Source organism: Mustela nivalis, assembly GCF_964662115.1.
Source record: "Mustela nivalis genome assembly, chromosome: 14".
Taxonomy (NCBI): domain Eukaryota; kingdom Metazoa; phylum Chordata; class Mammalia; order Carnivora; family Mustelidae; genus Mustela; species Mustela nivalis.
The window spans coordinates 32,303,242-32,321,410 of record NC_139033.1 but is presented as its reverse complement, the minus strand read 5'-3'; the positions used below and the strand labels follow the sequence as shown (position 1 = coordinate 32,321,410).

Genomic DNA, 18,169 nt, shown 5'->3' with positions numbered 1-18,169 from the left:
ACCACGTCTGCCCATATACCTCACAAACCGTTCTAGAAATCAAGTGGTTATTTGCAAAAGGATTTTCAAAGTAAACATTTCAAAAGAAATACTGATATTCTTGTTTTGAAATTTCACAACCACACAGGCCTCATTAGCTAAACATTATAATGCCCTATTATTGATTAAGAGTATTAAGCCATTTAATAAAAAGGAAATTGGGGGCTGGTTCCGCTTTGATGACCACGGCAGAGTTTATCAGTCCCTAAGAGGCACATCAGGATTGTGTCACTGACTGGACAGCTCATCTGTACTGCAACGTTTGTCCCACAGCTGGGCAGTGTGGTCTGTCACATACCATCAAGGACTCTCCTGGGGATTTTCTAAATCAGGTGTCAGGAAACTATGGCCTGTGGGACAAATCTGGCCCTCCACTTGTTTTTAAAAATAAAGTTTTATTGGCACACAGCCATAACTGTACATTCACATATCACACATGGCTGCTTTCCTGCTCTCACAGTGGGCTGGAGGGGTTGCAAAAGACACCATCTACCCCTCAAAGGCTAAAATACTTATAAGCTGGCCCTGATAGAAAAAAATTTGCTAACTCCTAATATAAATCAGTAAACACAATCCCCAAATCACACTCTTAATGCAAGAAGGTTGATCACAATGAATTCTCTTCTGGGCTCTTAACACGATGTGGCGTTATTTTAACCTATCTCACAAGAGAATTTTACCTTGCCTTTCAGCGTGTAATTTGGGACGGGTATGTGTCCCCAAGCGTCCCCACTTGACAACAATGCAGATGTCTGTCTCACACAAGCGAGGTTGTGTGAAGGTTGTCACATGATGACAAGCACTTATTTGGATGTTAAGCCTCTTTCACAACATGCTCTATTAACTGGGAAAATAAAAAGCACTCGCTCTCATCAGTATTTCTTTAAGACAGTAAGATGTAAGAGAGAGAGAGCCAAATGATATTTTTACTCCAACTCTCTTGTCTTTCAGAAAAGGAAGCAGACCAAGTTAAATGATTTGTCTAAATGCTGAGAGCTAGACTGTAGCTGATTTAAGCTTCTCCCTCAAACACATGCTACGTTCATTATTCAGTCATTAAGGACACATCTTTTTGTTACAGAAACACCGCCAGAGAATAAAGTATCTGGTTAACCTGATGCATATTCACACGGAATGAGGCCAAAAATACTCTGTAAACAGTAGTACTTTGTGTATTAAATGAAGCAAGTGAAACACCACACGCCCACTTTGCTTCTATCATTATCCTCATGTGATGAAAAACGTTACCTGCAGAATGCAAGGGTTGGGCCGACTGCCCTTCACTGACGTCAAGTCTACAAATGTCTGAGTCGAGGCAACGGCATGTGTAAAGCGACTACAAACCGAAGGGGACCACGCGCCGCTGAGCTGGGAGACAGACACGGGAAACTGAGCACAGCGCTTACCTCCATCTGCAAAGCTTCAGCCAATCCCCTGATGGCAAACTTGGAGGACGAGTAGGCGGTGAAGCCGAATAACCCCAGCTGTCCCGCCTGGGAGGAGACGAAGACGATCCTGCCCACGCGGCGCTCCTTCATGGTGGTGATCACGGCGCGGCTGGGGTACACGCTGCCTAGGTAGTTGACGCTCATGAGTCGCTGCAAGGAACAAAGAGCCGCGCAGCAGGTGAGCAAGGGCCAAGCCTCAAGGCTGCGCTTCATGGGGATTCTATCCGCTCTCCCGCTCTGAGTTCCGCAGCGGAGCCGGAGTGACTGGGAGCCGGTGGATGTGCGAGGGGAAGGGAGGAAGCCGTGAGCCTGTAAATGAGCCGGGATGCCCGTGACCTGCCCTCGGAAGCCTGTCTCAGTCTAGTCCGCTATTCTCACCATGACCGCAGGGATGTCTTTGCTGAAAACCGGTCAGGAGTAGTTTTCTCCTTATCCAAAGTACACTATGTCTTGAGGGTAATACTTTTTGAAAGACAGTCTTAGGAATGTTTCCTATCCTACTAGAAGATCACAGAAAGATCACAAAGAGACTAGGAGAGTGATTAACAGCACTGACGGGTTTGAAGCCTTGGCTCGACCGTTTTCTACCTATTTGGTGATGAAGAAAGTCAGACATGCTACTTAGTTCTGCAGCTGAACCCAGGCCTCACGCTCGTACTAGCTCAGAGGGCTGTTGCGAGAACTGGATGAGGAAACACAAGTCAAGGAGAGCACAGCCCCGGGGCTGCAGTGAGCACGTGACCAGCACTGGCTCTTAGGCTATCGTGGCTAAGAGCACACGTAGGTACCAAGAGTCTATTTTCCTTTGTCCTAGGAACTCTTAAAAACCTTACATTTTAACTTGGAAGTCTAAAAGTACTTGCATCAAAATGACTCTATATTAAAAGTCCTGGAAAAATACTAGATCTATCAGCCTGTGTAACCAAATATTGTGGAACTCCGAGTCAAGCACGGAACGTTAACTCTACAGAAGTTACGTGGCTTTTAGAGATGGTGACCAGAAACAGCAGGAGGATGGGGAAATAGTTATTTCACAAGTTTACAAAAGCGGAGGGCATACAATACTGTATTTACACTGGGACTGTAGCCAATTCAAATATTAAATAAAAGTACGTGCACACAGGTACCAAACACAGGAAGTACAGAAAACGGTAGGTGATTGCGGGGTGCCTGGGAGGTGTAGGCGGTTGAGAGTCTGACTCTTGATTTTGGCCCAGGTCATGATCTCGTGGGTCCTGATCTCAGCCTCAAGACAGACTCTGGGCTCAGTAGGGAGTCTGCTGGAGATTCTCTCTTTCAGTCTCCCTCTACCCCTCCCCGAACTCATGTGCACGCTTTCTCTCTCCTCTCTCTCTCTCTCTCTAATAAATAAATCAATAAAGGAAATTTGTAAGTGATTGTGTTAGGATGCTGGGATTTCCCATCTTTCCCAAAATGTGTTTTGATATCATCACATTATTCTCATAATAAAAATGCTCTAAAAAAGTACTGAAAAAAGAAGGCACGCTGAACCCAAGTGTCATTAACCTCCGCTCCCTTCAGAGACCCCACTAAAATCTTGGTGAAAAGATAACAAATTTTTTAAACGCCAACAACCCACAGAAGCATAGACAACAGGAAAAGAAAGAACAGCGGGAACATTTTGGAAGCTGAAAAAAAGAGAATGGTGGGCGACAACGCGCGTAGCAGACAGCCGAATGCTAAGCAAGGAACAGAGGAACTGAGAGCGGGCCGGCACAGAGAAGCCCCACAGGCCTGAGCAGCACCAGAAGCACCTCTGGGGGCAGGAGGCGAGGCATGGGGCTAAAACCCAGGTGTATCAGCTAAAAATCTGTTTACTTATTTATTTGTTTTTATTATTTTCTTCTGAGAGAAAGAGAGAGCATGCGGGCCTACATGAGTGGAGTGGGGGAGGGGCAGAGGGAGAAAGAGAGACTCTCAAGCAGACTCCACACCCAGCTCAGAGCCCGACCCGGGGCTTGATCTCAAAACCCTGAGATTGTGACCGGAGCCTATAGCAAGAGTGGAATGCTTAACCAACTGAGCCACCCAGACGCCCCTAAAAGTCTATTTAAAACATAGTCAGACAAATCCACAATTATAATCCAAGATTTCAATACCCCTCCTTCAGTAACTGTAAGAATAAGGGGACACAAAACCAGTGAGGACATGGAAGGCCTGAACAACATTTCAGCCAACCAGACCCAAAAGACACTGCTAGAACACTCCACCCGAGAAACAGCAGATACATGGTCTTCCCACGTGCACGGCCACAGCAGAGGCTGCATGTTGGGCCAAAAGCAAGTCTCAACAAATCTTAAAGGAGTCAAGTCACACAAGTATGTCCACTAGCCACAATGGAATTAAATCAGGAATCAGCAAGGAAGTGATTTCTGGAAAATCTCCCAAATATTCAGGAACTAAATAACACACTTTTAGACCATCTGAGGGTCAAAGCAAAAATGAAAAATGATAAAGTATCTGTAACTGAACTGACGTGAAAACACAACATATGAGAATGTGTGGGACGCTGCCTTAGCATCACTGAGCTGGAAATCTGTAGCATGGGTCACTGCATTTGAAGAGGGAAGGGGCCTCAAATGCATGACCTCAGCTTCCACCTAAAAAACTATAAAAAGAAGAGCAAATTAAAACAAAAGTAAGCCGAAAAAAGGAAATCACAAAAATAAGAGAGGGAATAAAAGAAATAGAAAAGAGAAAGACAACAGAAAATTAATACAACCAAAAGCTGTTTATTGAGAAGATCCATAAAATTAATAAATATCAAGTCCTGCTGGTTGGGAAAGATAAAAGACACAAACTATCAATATCAAGAACCAGAGAGGTGGGGCAACTGGGCGGCTCAGTCAGTTAGGCGTCTGCCTTCGGCTCAGGTCATGATCCCAGAGTCCTGGGATTGGGCCCTCTGCTTGGTGGGGAGCCTGTTTCTCCCTTTCCCTCTGCCTAACGCTCTGCCTAATTGTCTCTCTGTATCTCAAATAAATAAATAAAATCTTAATAAAAAAACCAAAATGGGAGCAGTGCTATCACTACAAACTCTAGATATTAAGGGGATGAGAAGAGAATATGATGAACAGCTTGGTGCCTATCAATTCAATGACCTGGATGAAATGGACAAATTCCTTGAAAGCCACAAGCTACCAAAGGTCACTCAAGAAAGAAACAGAAAGGAAGATAAAATTGCAGAGGCACCTGGGTGGCTCAGTCTGTTAAGAGTCTGACTCTCAGATCATGAGATCCAGCCCCACATCGGGTTCTGCCCTCAGCAGGAGTCTTCTTGGATATTCTCTCCCTCTTCCCCTTCTCCCACTCCTTCTCTCTCTCTCTCTCTCATTCAAATAAGTATTTAAAATCTTAAAAAAAAAAAAGATACAAATGTAGCCCTACATCTATTAAAGACATTGAATTACAGTTAGAAAACTTTCCATAGAGATAAGGTAAGATAAGGCTTCACTAAATTCTAGCAAATTCTAGTAAATTCTAGCAAACATTTAAGGAAGGATAGCATCAATTCTATACAAATCCTTCCAGAAAACTGAAGAGGAGGGACTACTTTCCTACTTATGCAAGATGCAAGCATTACCTTTACACAATTATCAGAAAATAACAATACAAGAAAAGAAAACTCCAACTAATATCCCTCAAGAACATAAAAGGGATTAATAGCCAACTGGGGTCGAGCCCAGGAATGCAAGGCTGGTTTAACATTGGAAATTAATCAGTATAATTCACCATATCAACTAAAAAAAGAACTCTGTGATCATCCCAATAGAAAAAGGACCTGACAAAATTCAACCTCCGTTCCTTATATAAATTCTCTCAGCAGGGGCACCTGGGTGGCTTAGTCAGTTAAGCATCCAACTCTTGATTTTGGCTCAGGTCATGATCTCAGGGTCCTGGGATCCGGCCCCGTGTTGGGCCCTGCACTGGGTGTGGAATGTGCTTAAGATTCTCTCCCTCTCCCTCTCTCTCTGCCCCTCCCCACCCCCGACTTGTGCATGTTCTCTCTCAAAAACACACAAACAAAAAACACAACCAAAAACCAAAAAGCTCTCAGCAAACTTGGAATTGAAGTTTCTCAACTTGGTACAGGGCATTGGGCCAAACACAACAAAAGAGAACAGAACTACAAAACATCATACTTAATGGCAAAAAAGATGTTTTCTCCCAAGATCAGGAACACCACAAGCATGTCTGCTCTCACCACTTCTACTCTGTGCTGGACGCTGTCGCTGGTACAACAAGGGTGCCCAGATGGGAACAGAAAAAGTAAAACTAACGCACATGACACGATCTTAAATGCAGAAAATCTAGACCAGAATTAATGTGAGCACTAGAATTAATAATGGACTTTAGCAAGTCTGCAAGATCAACACACAAAAATCAATTGAATTTCTCTACATTAGCAATGAACACTCAGAAACGAACATCAAAAATACCATTTCTAGGGGCACCTGAGTGGCTCAGTGGGTTAAGCCGCTGCCTTCCGCTCAGGTCATGATCTCAGGGTCCTGGGATCGAGCCCCGCATCGGGCTCTCTGCTCAGCAGGGAGCCTGCTGCCTCCTCTCTCTCTGCCTGCCTCTCTGCCTACTTGTGATCTCTCTCTGTCAAATAAATAAATAAAATCTTAAAAAAAAAATACCATTTCTAATGGCATCAGAAAATGGGAAATATAGAAAAATGAGGTGCAAGACCCATACTCTGAAAACCACAGAAGACTGCTGAGAGAAATTAAAGAAAATTTAGGTAAATGGAGACATATACCACGTTCGGAGGTTAAAAGGCTTGATATTGTTAAGAATCAGCTCTCCCCACGTGGATTCATAGAGGCAATGTCATCCCAATCAAAAAGTGAAAATAATTATCACTAACAACCACAGGGAGATAAAACAGGATATTGCTCTAAGAATCCACAAAGAAAACTATTAAACGGGAAAATTAAGAGAGGTGCCCTGGTGCTCCCCAAGACCATCTCCAGTTTGAGTGACTCCCAGGGCGGCCTCCCGGACGCCACACCTCGGCGTACCCATGACTCAGATTTATGGCAGCCAGAGGGCACGAAGCACAATCAGCAAGGGCAAGAGGCACCAGGGTCAGAGTCCAGAGGAAGCAGGCACAAGTTTCCAAGAGGCCTCTCCCCAGGGAGCCACGCGGCACGTGCTGAGGTCCCCCAGCTGTGAGCTGTGACCCCACAGTCAACCAGCCTGTGCAGGGAACCCTTGTGCTGGGGACCCTGTGAGCCTTAGTCAAGTTCAAACGAGATAAGCAACCAAAACAACACAATCAAGTAAAAAAAGAAGAGAGAATTCATGTTACATGAACATGGAACTCTTGTCTCCAGAAAACGCATCAGACCTGGCAGTGTGGGTTCCGGCAGGACTTCTGGACGAGGAGCCTTGACCAAAACGCTGCAGACCGAGACATACAGGGGGAGAGCAAGGGGGGGGGCAGGTGTGGGCCAGACAGAGGGACGCCCCAAGTACAGTGGCCTGATGCCTGCGTTCAGGGCAGTTGGGAAGAGGCCTTGTCACTGGGACAGAGGCCACAGGCTTTGGGTTACCAAAGTCTGGGTCTCGCTGGGGCAGGACCACTTCCAACAGCCCCTCGTGTGCCCCTCTCCACCCCCCGCCCCCTCATTCCGAGTTTACCCCCAAATGCCCCCACGTCACCACCCCCTGCCCGGCCTCTGACACCATCTACCCAGCGCCCTGCCACAGCAGGCACAAAGAGCCTCTCAACACCGGAACACACCATGCCTGGCAGGGCTCAGGCCTCTTCAAGGGTTTTGGACTAAAAGCCAAATTCCCTGTGGTGGCCTTCAAGGGCCCAGGCCTCCTGGCCCCTGCTCCACCCCACCATGCTCCAGAAGCTGACCCCTCACCCCCCAGACCTCCTCAGCCTCCGCGCCCCCCCCCATACTGGCCTCCTGGTGAGCTCATCGCCCACACTCGGTCAGGGTGAGTCTGCGGATTCCCCCTCCGTTAGCTGCTCTCTCTCTCTGTCTCATACACACACACAAGCACACACTCCTTCATGCACACACACTCACTCACACTCACACCGTCCACACACACTCCCACACACCCGACTGCGCGGGCCACCTCCACAGTCTCTGCCGTCTTCCCCAGCGGACTGCACCCAGCTGCGGGAACTGGCCCCCACCTCTCCCCGATAACCTGCGGTCAAGGCGAGCAGCCCCGACCACCGCCTTTCATGCCGAGTTGATAAAGGGGCCGGCCGACACTCGGGCCCCAGAGAAGGCGGCCCTCTGCTCCCAGCTCCCGGCAAACGTGACCTTCGCGGAGTAAAACATCCAAATCCACTAGGGCGGGTCATTAAGGAAAAGACAGTGGAGGCAATGTCCACTAAAAAACTGTCCTGGACTCTAGAAGGACTGCACAACTGCTGTCCACTTACTGAGAGCTGACAGAGATTACTAAGAGACGGTCCCTGGCAAATCTGTTTAAAAATACAAACCAAAATAGGATGGGTTATCTTTTCGTCTTGACTTCGCAACCCCAAAGAGTCTGCTCTTAAACTTTGCTGGCTTACCGCTGTTCCAAACCCCGATGGCTGAGAATCCAGCATCTCTCGGCTCACAGAGAGTCTCTTGCAGAGAGGCTCGCGGTGAATGGTCACCGTGATGCATGTCAGGCTGGGGGTCGTACAGCCGGGCGGACCAAGGTCCAGAGACACATCAAAGCTCTTAAGTTTGGATGGTCATGGCACTGGGACCAAAACCTTGTCCAACCTTCCCCCAGCCTTCTAAAGCTTCTAGAAAATTTGAATGCATTTTATCTGTTTCAGTTGCAAAGCCTTCCCCTGTGGCCCTGCTCTGCTTGGAGCGTATGAGTTGCTCGATGAGCAAAAAGCAAATGGCGGGCCACCTGGGTGGCTCAGTGGATTCAAGCCTCTGCCTTCGGCTCGGGTCATGATCTCAGGGTCCTGGGATCGAGCCCCGCATCAGGCTCTCTGCTCAGTGGGGAGCCTGCTTCCTCCTCTCTCTCTCTGACTGCCTCTCTGCCTGCTTGTGATCTCTTTCTGTCAAATAAAGAAAACTTAAAAAAAAAAAAAAAAAAGCAAATGGCTACTTACCTCAAAAGTACTAACTTCAAGATCTTCAAATTTTCCCGAAAGTGACATTCCTGCACAGTTCACAAGCATGTCTACTGGGCCCAGTTTCTCCTGTGCCTGGAAAAATTTATGAGAGCAGGCAAGAAGTAAAACAAGAGAAGAATCACTTTGTAGCAAATCAATGACAACAACTATCAAAGTGACAGAGATGACTTGTCAGTTCCCAGCCACACACCAGAATGGGAAGAACCAACTGAAAGGCAAGTGAATGAGTTCCAGCTAGCCCAGCCTCTTACTTGTTTTATGACGTTCTCTACTTGGCTGTAGTCTTGAGAAACGTCAACGGATATACAAAGCACCACCTGTTAGGAAGAGAAAAAAAAAATGATCAAAGCCACGCAGGTGTCTGAAAGGAATTTTTAAAGAATTTTTTTAAAGTAAAGGCAATTCTTTCCAATAGCTGGGAAGTCTGACTCTGTAGGCACAGATTGCACTGTTGGAAATCTGCTGACAGCGCAACTGTGGAGCCTAATTTTCTTGGCAGTTTTCACAGAAAACTCTCTTGCGCAAACTCAAAAACATGTCTTAAGAAATGTGGGTCAAAGTACATGCTTTCGGGTGTAAGATAAATAAGTTCCGGGGGTCTCATGTACAGAACACTGGCTACCAACAGGAACGACTCTAGTGTGTATGTGAGATCCCCAGAAGAGCAGCTCTTAGGTGCTCTCGACACACACGCGAAGGAACCGTGTGAGGTGACGGGTGTGTGAATCAACTTCAAGGGGCAAGCATTTCACGACGCCAACCTGCATCAAGTCGTCACACTGTGCCCCTTAAGTGCATACAATTTTCATCAGTTTCACCCGGAAACAGAAAGGAAAAGAAATGTAAAAATCTCCTCTGGGCATGCCTCTGATCTGCAGTGGTGACTGACAGCAGCTCTGAGACCAGCTGCGGCCCGACGTGGAGGGAGGCCTGGGCCACGAGGAGGTAAGTGGAACCCTGCGGGCAGGGACATGTTCCGTGTCTGGATTTCAGCGCCACTTTTACACATGTATACATCTGTCAAAAGCCATCACACTGTACTTTTCACATGGATGTGGTTTACTGGACATCAATTACAGCTCTGGCCGTTAAAAAGAACACATAAATTACATAAAGAATAAATAAAGTGTATATGAATTGCATCTCAAGTTGTTAACATCTAAGGTCATTAAAAATAAAAACAATAAATCTAATAAATAAGCTCAAAAAAATACTCCCCTTGGAGCAGTCCCCAAGCTCTGATGGCCCTGCTGGGGCTCCGCTTTGTCAGGGGGAATAGAGACAAGCAAACACCACCTACTCGCAAAAGCCACCTTAGTTTGAGTCTGAGCCCAGACTTTTATCTTTCAAGGCCAAGGGTCCCTCGGGGCTTGTGGGAGCTTGAGGTGCCTGATTTTGGACGAGCCGCCCACTCCCAGGGGTCACCAATCAACTCCCAGAGCCCACCCAGTCCGAATGGGGCCACGCACAGGGGTTCCAGGGCCGACAGACGCCAGGAAGAGCCCAGCCCAGGCTGGCCACGGAAAACAGTTCCGTTCAGTCTCTGGAAAGGAAGAAGGGAAGGAAGGGAAGAAGGAAGGGGGAGGAAAAAAAGCACTGATTTCCGTGCTTACTTGGACAAAAATTGATAGAATAGCAGTTCAAAATACTAATGAGGACTAACAATGAGCTATTGTTTTAATTTCCCTTTTTGGATAACGTTTTCAAATCCAGAGCTTAGCCTCTGACATCGGAATGTTCTGTGCTCCAAGGGGGGGTTGCGGAGAGGAGCAGAAAGGCATTTCTCCACTTCTCAGTCTTTCCGTGAGTTCTGGGTGGAGACTGGCCGCCGAGCTGGGGGACAGACAGAAGGACTGTGCACAGGAGGGCACGTCCACACGTCCACTTCCACTCACGCGCCCGTGCGTGGCTGCTAGTTGAAGGGCGTGCGGGGCGGGAGAAGGGGCTGGCGCAGGCGCAGGCCTGGCAGGCCTGGGTTCCAGTCCTGCCCCTTCGCCCACTAGCTGGGCGGGACCCGAGGAGGCGGCGCCGGCCTCACCGGCTCTGGCCAGGGTGTCAGAAGCCAGTGACCACAAAGCTCCCTTCCAGCTCTGAAAAGACACGACGCAAGGACTAAAGCCATGACACGAGGGGGCTGCCCGACAACCTGATGCGGCGGGCAGGAAGTCGAATCTGATGCAGGAAGGAGCGCCGTCCACAGGAGCTAAATCCCTAAGGAACGGAAACGGCCCCCTTCGCAAATGTGACCTGGAATATTCCAGAGGAGCTGCCCTTGGGTTTTATTCCTGTAACCAGGATTTTTATACGAGGCTTTTTATATAGTATTAGATCATTTACTATAAATAAAAGCTAACCCACAGATAAGCAAAATTTAAAAAAAGGGGGGGGGGTTCACAAATCACCAGGAAAAACGTGTCCCCGCGGCTCTGCTTGTGCTAAGCTGTGCAGCGAAGGCCTTCTGGCCCGGCCCAGCCCGTCCTCCCTTTCCCTGACGGAGGCGCCAGGAACTTGCCACATGACCTCAAGCCTTCTGATGGCTGAGGCGGGGGCGGGAGTCGGGGCGAACGCGGCCAGGGCAGGGCGAGGCTGCGGACAGCAGGCCTGGCCTTCAGCCAGGAGCACGCGAGCGCCGCGCTTGGACAGGAGACGTCTTCCTCGATCAGCACTCACATGACTATGGAATAAAAGAAAACGGGGAGATTTGCTGAGATGGCAGCTTTCCGAAGCTCTCGGGCTCCAGGGGAGGGGACACAGAAGCCAAGGTACTGGGGAAGACGCCGCACATGGACACGAGGAGAAGACGATGACCTCTACCTGCGGCCCAGGGCGCCAAAGCAGAGGACACGGCGGCAGCACGGCCTGGGGGACGACTGCGGACCAGTGGGTCCCTAGACCGCTACAGCAGTTACAAAAGGCGAGGCTGATTTATTTTTCTTGATGTAGAAAGAGCTCTCACGTATTTTGGAATACGGTATTTGGAATACTAAAACTACAGTGTGGGGCACGGGTGGCTCAGTAGGTTAGGCGTCTGACCCTTGCTTTCGGCTCAGGTCAGGATCTCGGAGTGTCGGGTGGTGGGATCGAGCCCTACACCGGGCTCTGCATTCACTCTATGTGGAGTCTGCTTGAGAGTCTTTCCCTCTCCCTCCCCCTCTGCTCCGCCCCCTGAGCTCACACACTCTTTCTCTCAAATTAATTAAGTATTTTTTAAAAAATAATTTAAAATTTTCAAAAAAATACAGTGAAATACCATTTAAAACCCATCCGAAAGGCAAAAATTAGTAAGCCTGCCAATACCAAGTGTTGGCAAGGATGTGAGGCAACAGGAGGCCTGGAGCACTACGGGTGGGCGTGCGCCCACTCCGCTGAAGCGGAAGATGCGTGTGCGCTGTAACTGTACCTCCACAATTCCATTTCCAGACACAGATATCCTTGCACACATGCACAGAGACATGGAGAAAAACTTCAGTAACAGCAAGATGTAAAACTAACCAAAAAGCTGGAAACAAAATATCCACCAACAGTAGAACTGATGAACAACAGGTCTTCTAAATATATCCAGGAAAATGTTACATAGCAGTAAAAAATGGATAAACTAAGACTTTATGCAACAATGCAGAAATATCTCTAAAGCAGTCTCTAGGGAAGAAATCAAGTTGCACAAAAATACCTAGAGAATGACATCCTACAAATCTACAGAGGCAGAAAGCAGATTAGGAATTGCCTGGGGCTGGGGGGCTGGGAGGAATGGGGGTGACAAGGTCCCGACTTTCTTTACGGGGTGACAGGAAAGCTCTAAAGCGATTCTGGCGCAGGTGGTGCAACTCTGCAGGTAGGCGCTGAATCGTACACTTGAACCGGTGAACTCAATGGTATGTGAGGTATGCCTCAAAAAGTCTGACAAAAAAAATAAGAATGGTGCCATCAAGTTCAAAGAGAAGCAGAAATAAACAGTATCTTATTTAGGATTATGTGCACCCTCTAGTGAAATTATGAAAAGAGCAAAGGATGCATCAACATATAAATCAGGGGCTGCCTCCAGAAATGAGACCAGAGGATATGGGCAGCTGACATGGGCTCCCAGAGGGCGCTCCCGGGGCCCAGTACATCTCATTTCTTAAGCTGGGTGATAAGTGCCACAGTAACCTGTTATTCTGTTTTATATATATACATACACACCATTTTATTCATTAAAAAATACCATAACCAAAAAAATAAATGTAGTGCCCCTTTCCCCTTAAGTGTTTATATAAAGTTACCTTAAATAAATAACTGAAATAAAATCACTTTCTAGAAAAACATTATTTGATCATTGGTGCATGTAAGTCAAAGTCTATTGTTTTTGGTAACAACCTGAACTCGAAGATAACTCAAAAGACTTCGCTTTTTAAAAAACTGTCTAATACGTATCTTAACTAGGAAAATCCTACGTGCTTTACATGAACTATTTGCAGTTCAAACAACACTTTTCTTCCCTCTACACAGCTGCGCTGACTAGTTCAGAAAATGTATCCCGAAGACGGATCATACCTGTTTATCATTAATAGAGTGCTTTTCAATTTCTTTCTTTGCCTGCAGCAACTTGTCCTGAAAGCAACAGACAACAATTAGTTCTGGTGATTGTCTATTTGTCTGCTTGTTTGTTTAAATGAGGCGAAAAAGCAATTATTTGTGTAAGTATTTATTGCAGTTCAGAAAACTCTCAAGACAGCCTCTGTACTGTACAGCTATGGGCCACAGGGTATGAAAGAAAGGAGCTATAAAGTTATGTTCGGCTATGATTAAGTGATAGCAAGGGTTTTCTGAAAGATAACAGAAAAATAAATGAACTGCAAAATCCCAATTAACAGTACTAATTGCTGACGGGCACCATCTCAATGCTAATAAATGTTTGGATCTGACATCAGTGAGTGTGACATAAACCAAGAACCCCCACATGGCCCTGCTATATCCTGTGATCCCACGTCAAGCGTGCTTTTGTGAGAGTGTCCGATATCTTCCTCCTGTCCCATAAAAGCAAATATACTAAAAAAAATCACTCTTTTAGATAGATTGAGGAAACCTAATCCTGGCTACTTTCCGAGAATAATCTTGAACAAGAAAAGCCATCCTGTAACTGAGAGATTCTTCCAAGGTCTCAATTTTGCTTGTCTGGCTCATTTTTCAAGAAGAGAGATATATCAGTTGGCAGTTCACAATTTGTTCTAAAAGTTGTGATTTAAAAACATCAGGGGCGCCTGGGTGGCTCAGTGGGTTAAGCCACTGCTTTCGGCTCAGGTCACGATCTCAGGGTTCTGGGATCGAGTCCTGCATTGGGCTCTCTGCTCAGGGGCTGCTTATGATTTCTCTCTTCTGTCAAACAAACAAATAAAATCTTAAAAAAAAAAAAAATCAAGACAGCTAGAGAAGAAGAGAGGAGGGGAATCCTCCAGAAAGACACGTGGGCTTCTGAACATGGATGTGTCTATAGTAAAATAATATTCTATTAATAAAGATAGATACAACTTGCCTTTGTCACAATTAGAATAAACAATTATATTAGAAAACAAAGAATTTCTGGAAGCCAGAAGTCTCATCTGCTCATTCATGTCTAGCAATGCAAGGACCCACAGAAAGAGCCTTTGAGCACCTGAAACTTGGGGCCACCCCTGCTTCCTTTTCATCGGTCTTGTATCAAATATCAACATTGTTTACATCTCAAATAATGCCATTTTATTAAAGTTATGTTTTCTGGGTGCCTTGGTGGCTCAATTGGCTAAGCGTCTGCCTTGGGCTCAGGTCATGATCCCAGGGTCCTGGGATCGAGCCCCGCATCAGGCTCCCTGCTTGGCCGGAAGCCTGCTTCTCCCTCTGCCCCTCTTCTTCACTCGTGCTCTCTCAATCTCTCTCTCAAAAGTAAATAAACAAAGTCATTAATAACATAAAATAAAGTGATATTTTCCTTCCCATAAAGTGGCTTTAATGCCAAAGCAAATTCACTGTTAGAGATATCAGGACAAACGGGAAGTAGCAATTCTGCCTTTCTTGATTTTAAGAAGAAATTATGAACATTGAAGCCTAATTCTGTGCCAATATTGAAACATTCCCCCCCTTCCCGAGGTGCTCCTAGGTAGCTGTGTACCCCCACCTCAGTGGTCGGTCACCCCACTGTTGCCCTCCTTTGGCATATGAGAATCCGAAGTCCCCCGGCAAAGATGCCACACAGGCGTCCCCACCCCTTCCACCAGCCTCCCTGCATGTCTCCATCCCACAGCTCTGTTTTGAGCACCCGCCAGGAGCCACGCATGGCGCCAGCCACGGAACAATGGCAGGTGGCTGACAACACAGCCATGGTCGCCTCCCCCACCGCGCCTCCCCCCGCCTCCCCGGAGCGAGAGGACTCCACAACTGTTCATGTGAACACAGTGTCATTGCTTTGGCTGTGGAAACAACTTTGGCAAGAATAACAGACCCTGGGGGGATAAAAAAGAAAGAAAGAAAGAAAAGAAAAACAGACCTTGTGTTGACTTGACACAGAAAAACACACGTTTTGCTGCAGTGCTGGGGAGCAACAAGAGTCCCTGGTGGAGTGTGGGTTTCATTAGAGATGGACATCATCTGGATAATAAGCAAATTCCAGAGAGACACCTGCCCGTCCTCAGGACGCGGCTATCAGCCCTGTGATCGGCCCTGCCGCCTCCTCCCGGCAGGCGGACGCCCTCCCTGGCTCCCTGAGGCCTCTCCCACCCAAAAGCGCAGAGCCTCCCATGTTGCCTAACAGTCGGTGAAACTAAATAAATATTTGTGAAGCTGGCCTGGCTTCAACTGAGAAGTCTTTGCCCCGAATATGAGAAACAACCAGTGGTTCAAAAATCACACCTGGAACCAGAAATCCAAATCCCAGGACACGGGCACCGCCTCTCCCGTAAATCTAAAGCCGAATAATTTAGTGGGTAACGACATACCCAGAAGACTTACCTCATTCCGTGCCACCAGAGTTATGAACGCTCCTTGCTTATAGCACTCGATAGCGATACACTTTCCAATACCACTGGAGCCCCCTGTAACCTAAAAGCAAAAATAATAATCTTCTTAGCTCTCGAAATTTCCCTTCTCCGGGAAGTTCATTTAAAATGACAATGGGCTCAAAAACCCAATCTACGAGAACCAGACTTTTAGTGATCGTAGTTTCTTCATCCCAGACTTCACGAAAGAAGGGCAAATATGGAAGATGTCCCTGTTAGCGGGTCCTGCTCCTGACTGTTTTCAGTACTAAACTATTAACTGCACACCTATGTTTTTCTGCATTCACTGGAAGGAGAGTGCCTTATAAACTGAGCTAATAAAAAATACATTAGTCTACCTCTGGGTCCAAATTCAAACGAATCTTATTTTCTTACTGCATATCTTCTGTTATGACTATCTTCAAAAGAGATGCAAAGAAGAGCCACCTGGACAGATCATCTAATATTTTACATGATTGCTTATTATAAAAAAAATATGGTTTTGGAAATATTAAAAGGTAAAATCTTCCTTCTTGTACTATTCTGCTCCTCACAATCTAGCTCAGCCCTACTGGCTGTCTTTGAGTTCCATGCCCCCTCCAACCACAGGGCCTTTGCACATTCTACTTCCCTGCCAGAAAGGCTCTTCTCCCCTCTTTTCATCCAGCTGGCTCCCATTCACCCATTAAATCTCAGCGCAGGGGCACCTGGGTGGCTAGGTAGGGTGAGCACGGTTCTGGCTCAGACCATGATCTCATGGGTCCTGGGATCCAGCCCTGCTTTGCCGGGCTTGGTGCTTAGCAGGCAGTGTGCTTGGGATTCTTTCTCTCTGCATGTCCCCCCAACCCCATCAAAAAAATAAATCTTTGGGCACCTGGGTGGCTCAGTGGGTTAGGCCACTGCCTTCGGCTCAGGTCATGATCTCGGGGTCATGGGATCGAGTCCCGCATCGGGCTCTCTGCTCAGCGGGGAGCCTGCTTCCCTTCCTCTCTCTCTGCCTGCCTCTCCGTCTACTTGTGATTTCTGTCAAATAAATAAATAAAATCTTAATAAAATAAAATAAAATAAATCTTTAAAAAAAAAATCTCAGCTCAAACATCACCTCCTCAGGAAAACCTTGACTGACTGCCCCTTCCCTAACTACAACCCACCTTCTAGCACTGCATCCTTTTTCCTTTATGGCACTTACATACTCAAACAGCCGTGCATTTATTTGTGTGATTATTTGATTCACGGCCACTTCTCCTATCACTGCCTCATTAATGCCAGAAAAATACCATCTCCATTTCTGCTCCCACTATATCCCTAGCACTTAAGAGGACAGTGCCTGGCAAATAGGAAGGGCTTGATATACATTTAACTTCATAAGACAAATGCAGTATTATCTTTCTAGTCATTTTTCCTTTGAAATTATATATTATAGGGGAAGAGAATGGGGGCCCAGGGTTGTCCGTCCGGTGAAGGGAGTGGGAAAGTAATGAGAGAGGTATCTGACCTTACATGGTATCATATCCTACTTTAAAAATACATATATCGGGGCACCTGGGTGGCTCAGCTGGTTAGGCGTCTGCCTTTGGCTCAGGTCATGATCCCAGGGACCTGGAATCAAGTCCCACATTGGGCTCCTCACTCAGCGGGGACCTTGAATCTCCCTCTGCCTGCTGCTCCCCCTGTTTGTGTGCTCTCTCTCTCTCTCTGACAAATAAATAAAATCTTTAAAAATAAACAGAATAGGATAGAATAGAATAAAAAATACATATCAAAATGTTTTATGTCAAAAAACTAAAAGGCTTCACTATATTACATCAAGGAGAGGTACTAAAACTTAGTTGACGATTTCCCTCTAACAGACATTCGGATTATTTCAAATGTTTTACTGTTAGATATAAATCATGCTGTAATGAACATCCTTGACCCCATCTCAATGATTTTAAAATTATCACAAAGCCACTTCTATACAAAGTACCAGTCTCCATGGATGCTGAGGGTCCCCTAGTTCTCTTTGGCCTCAAGTCCTCACCACTGAAGAGACCTCCTTGGCAGGTAATTAACCAATTATCTCCAGAAGGTTACTGTAAAAATCTACCTGCTGCCCTAGCCAACAGTTGCCTCTGAGGAGCTCTTTGCTGCTGAGATATTTCTTTTTATTTTTTTTTTAAAGACTTTTTAAAATTTATTTGACAGACATATCACAAGTAGGCAGAGAGGCAGGCAGAGAGAGAGAGGAGGAGGAGGCAGCCTCCCTGCCGACATCAGAGAGCCTGATGCGGGAGTAGATCCCAGGACCCTGAGATCAGGACCTGAGCCTAAGGCAGAGGCTTTAACCACTGAGCCACCCAGGCGCCCAGCTGCTGAGATATTTCACGGGTGGCTTTGGCTTTTGAAATTTCACCAGACATTCCAATTCCACAGCAATTAATATGCCCCCGGCCATAGTATGATGGTGTTACTGCTGCCTCGATGTCCCTCCACCCAACATCCCCTGCATACCTACCTATCCAAATCCTACCTACCCTATCCTAGTCCTCCAGGACTCCTTTCTGACTCAGTCACTCAGT

General features: G+C 46.7%; 1 protein-coding gene across 1 annotated transcript in view; it reads right to left on the bottom strand.

Moving 5' to 3' along the window:
* Positions 1-18,169, bottom strand: part of KDSR (3-ketodihydrosphingosine reductase) — a 39,364-nt gene that overhangs the window by 18,293 nt on the left and 2,902 nt on the right. The window contains exons 2-6 of the mRNA XM_082699290.1: positions 15,586-15,675; positions 13,159-13,215; positions 8,880-8,945; positions 8,605-8,700; positions 1,446-1,637 (exon numbers count right to left, since the gene is read on the bottom strand). Of these exons, the coding sequence (XP_082555416.1) occupies positions 1,446-1,637; positions 8,605-8,700; positions 8,880-8,945; positions 13,159-13,215; positions 15,586-15,675 (501 nt within the window). The remainder of the gene's footprint in view (positions 1-1,445; positions 1,638-8,604; positions 8,701-8,879; positions 8,946-13,158; positions 13,216-15,585; positions 15,676-18,169) is intronic.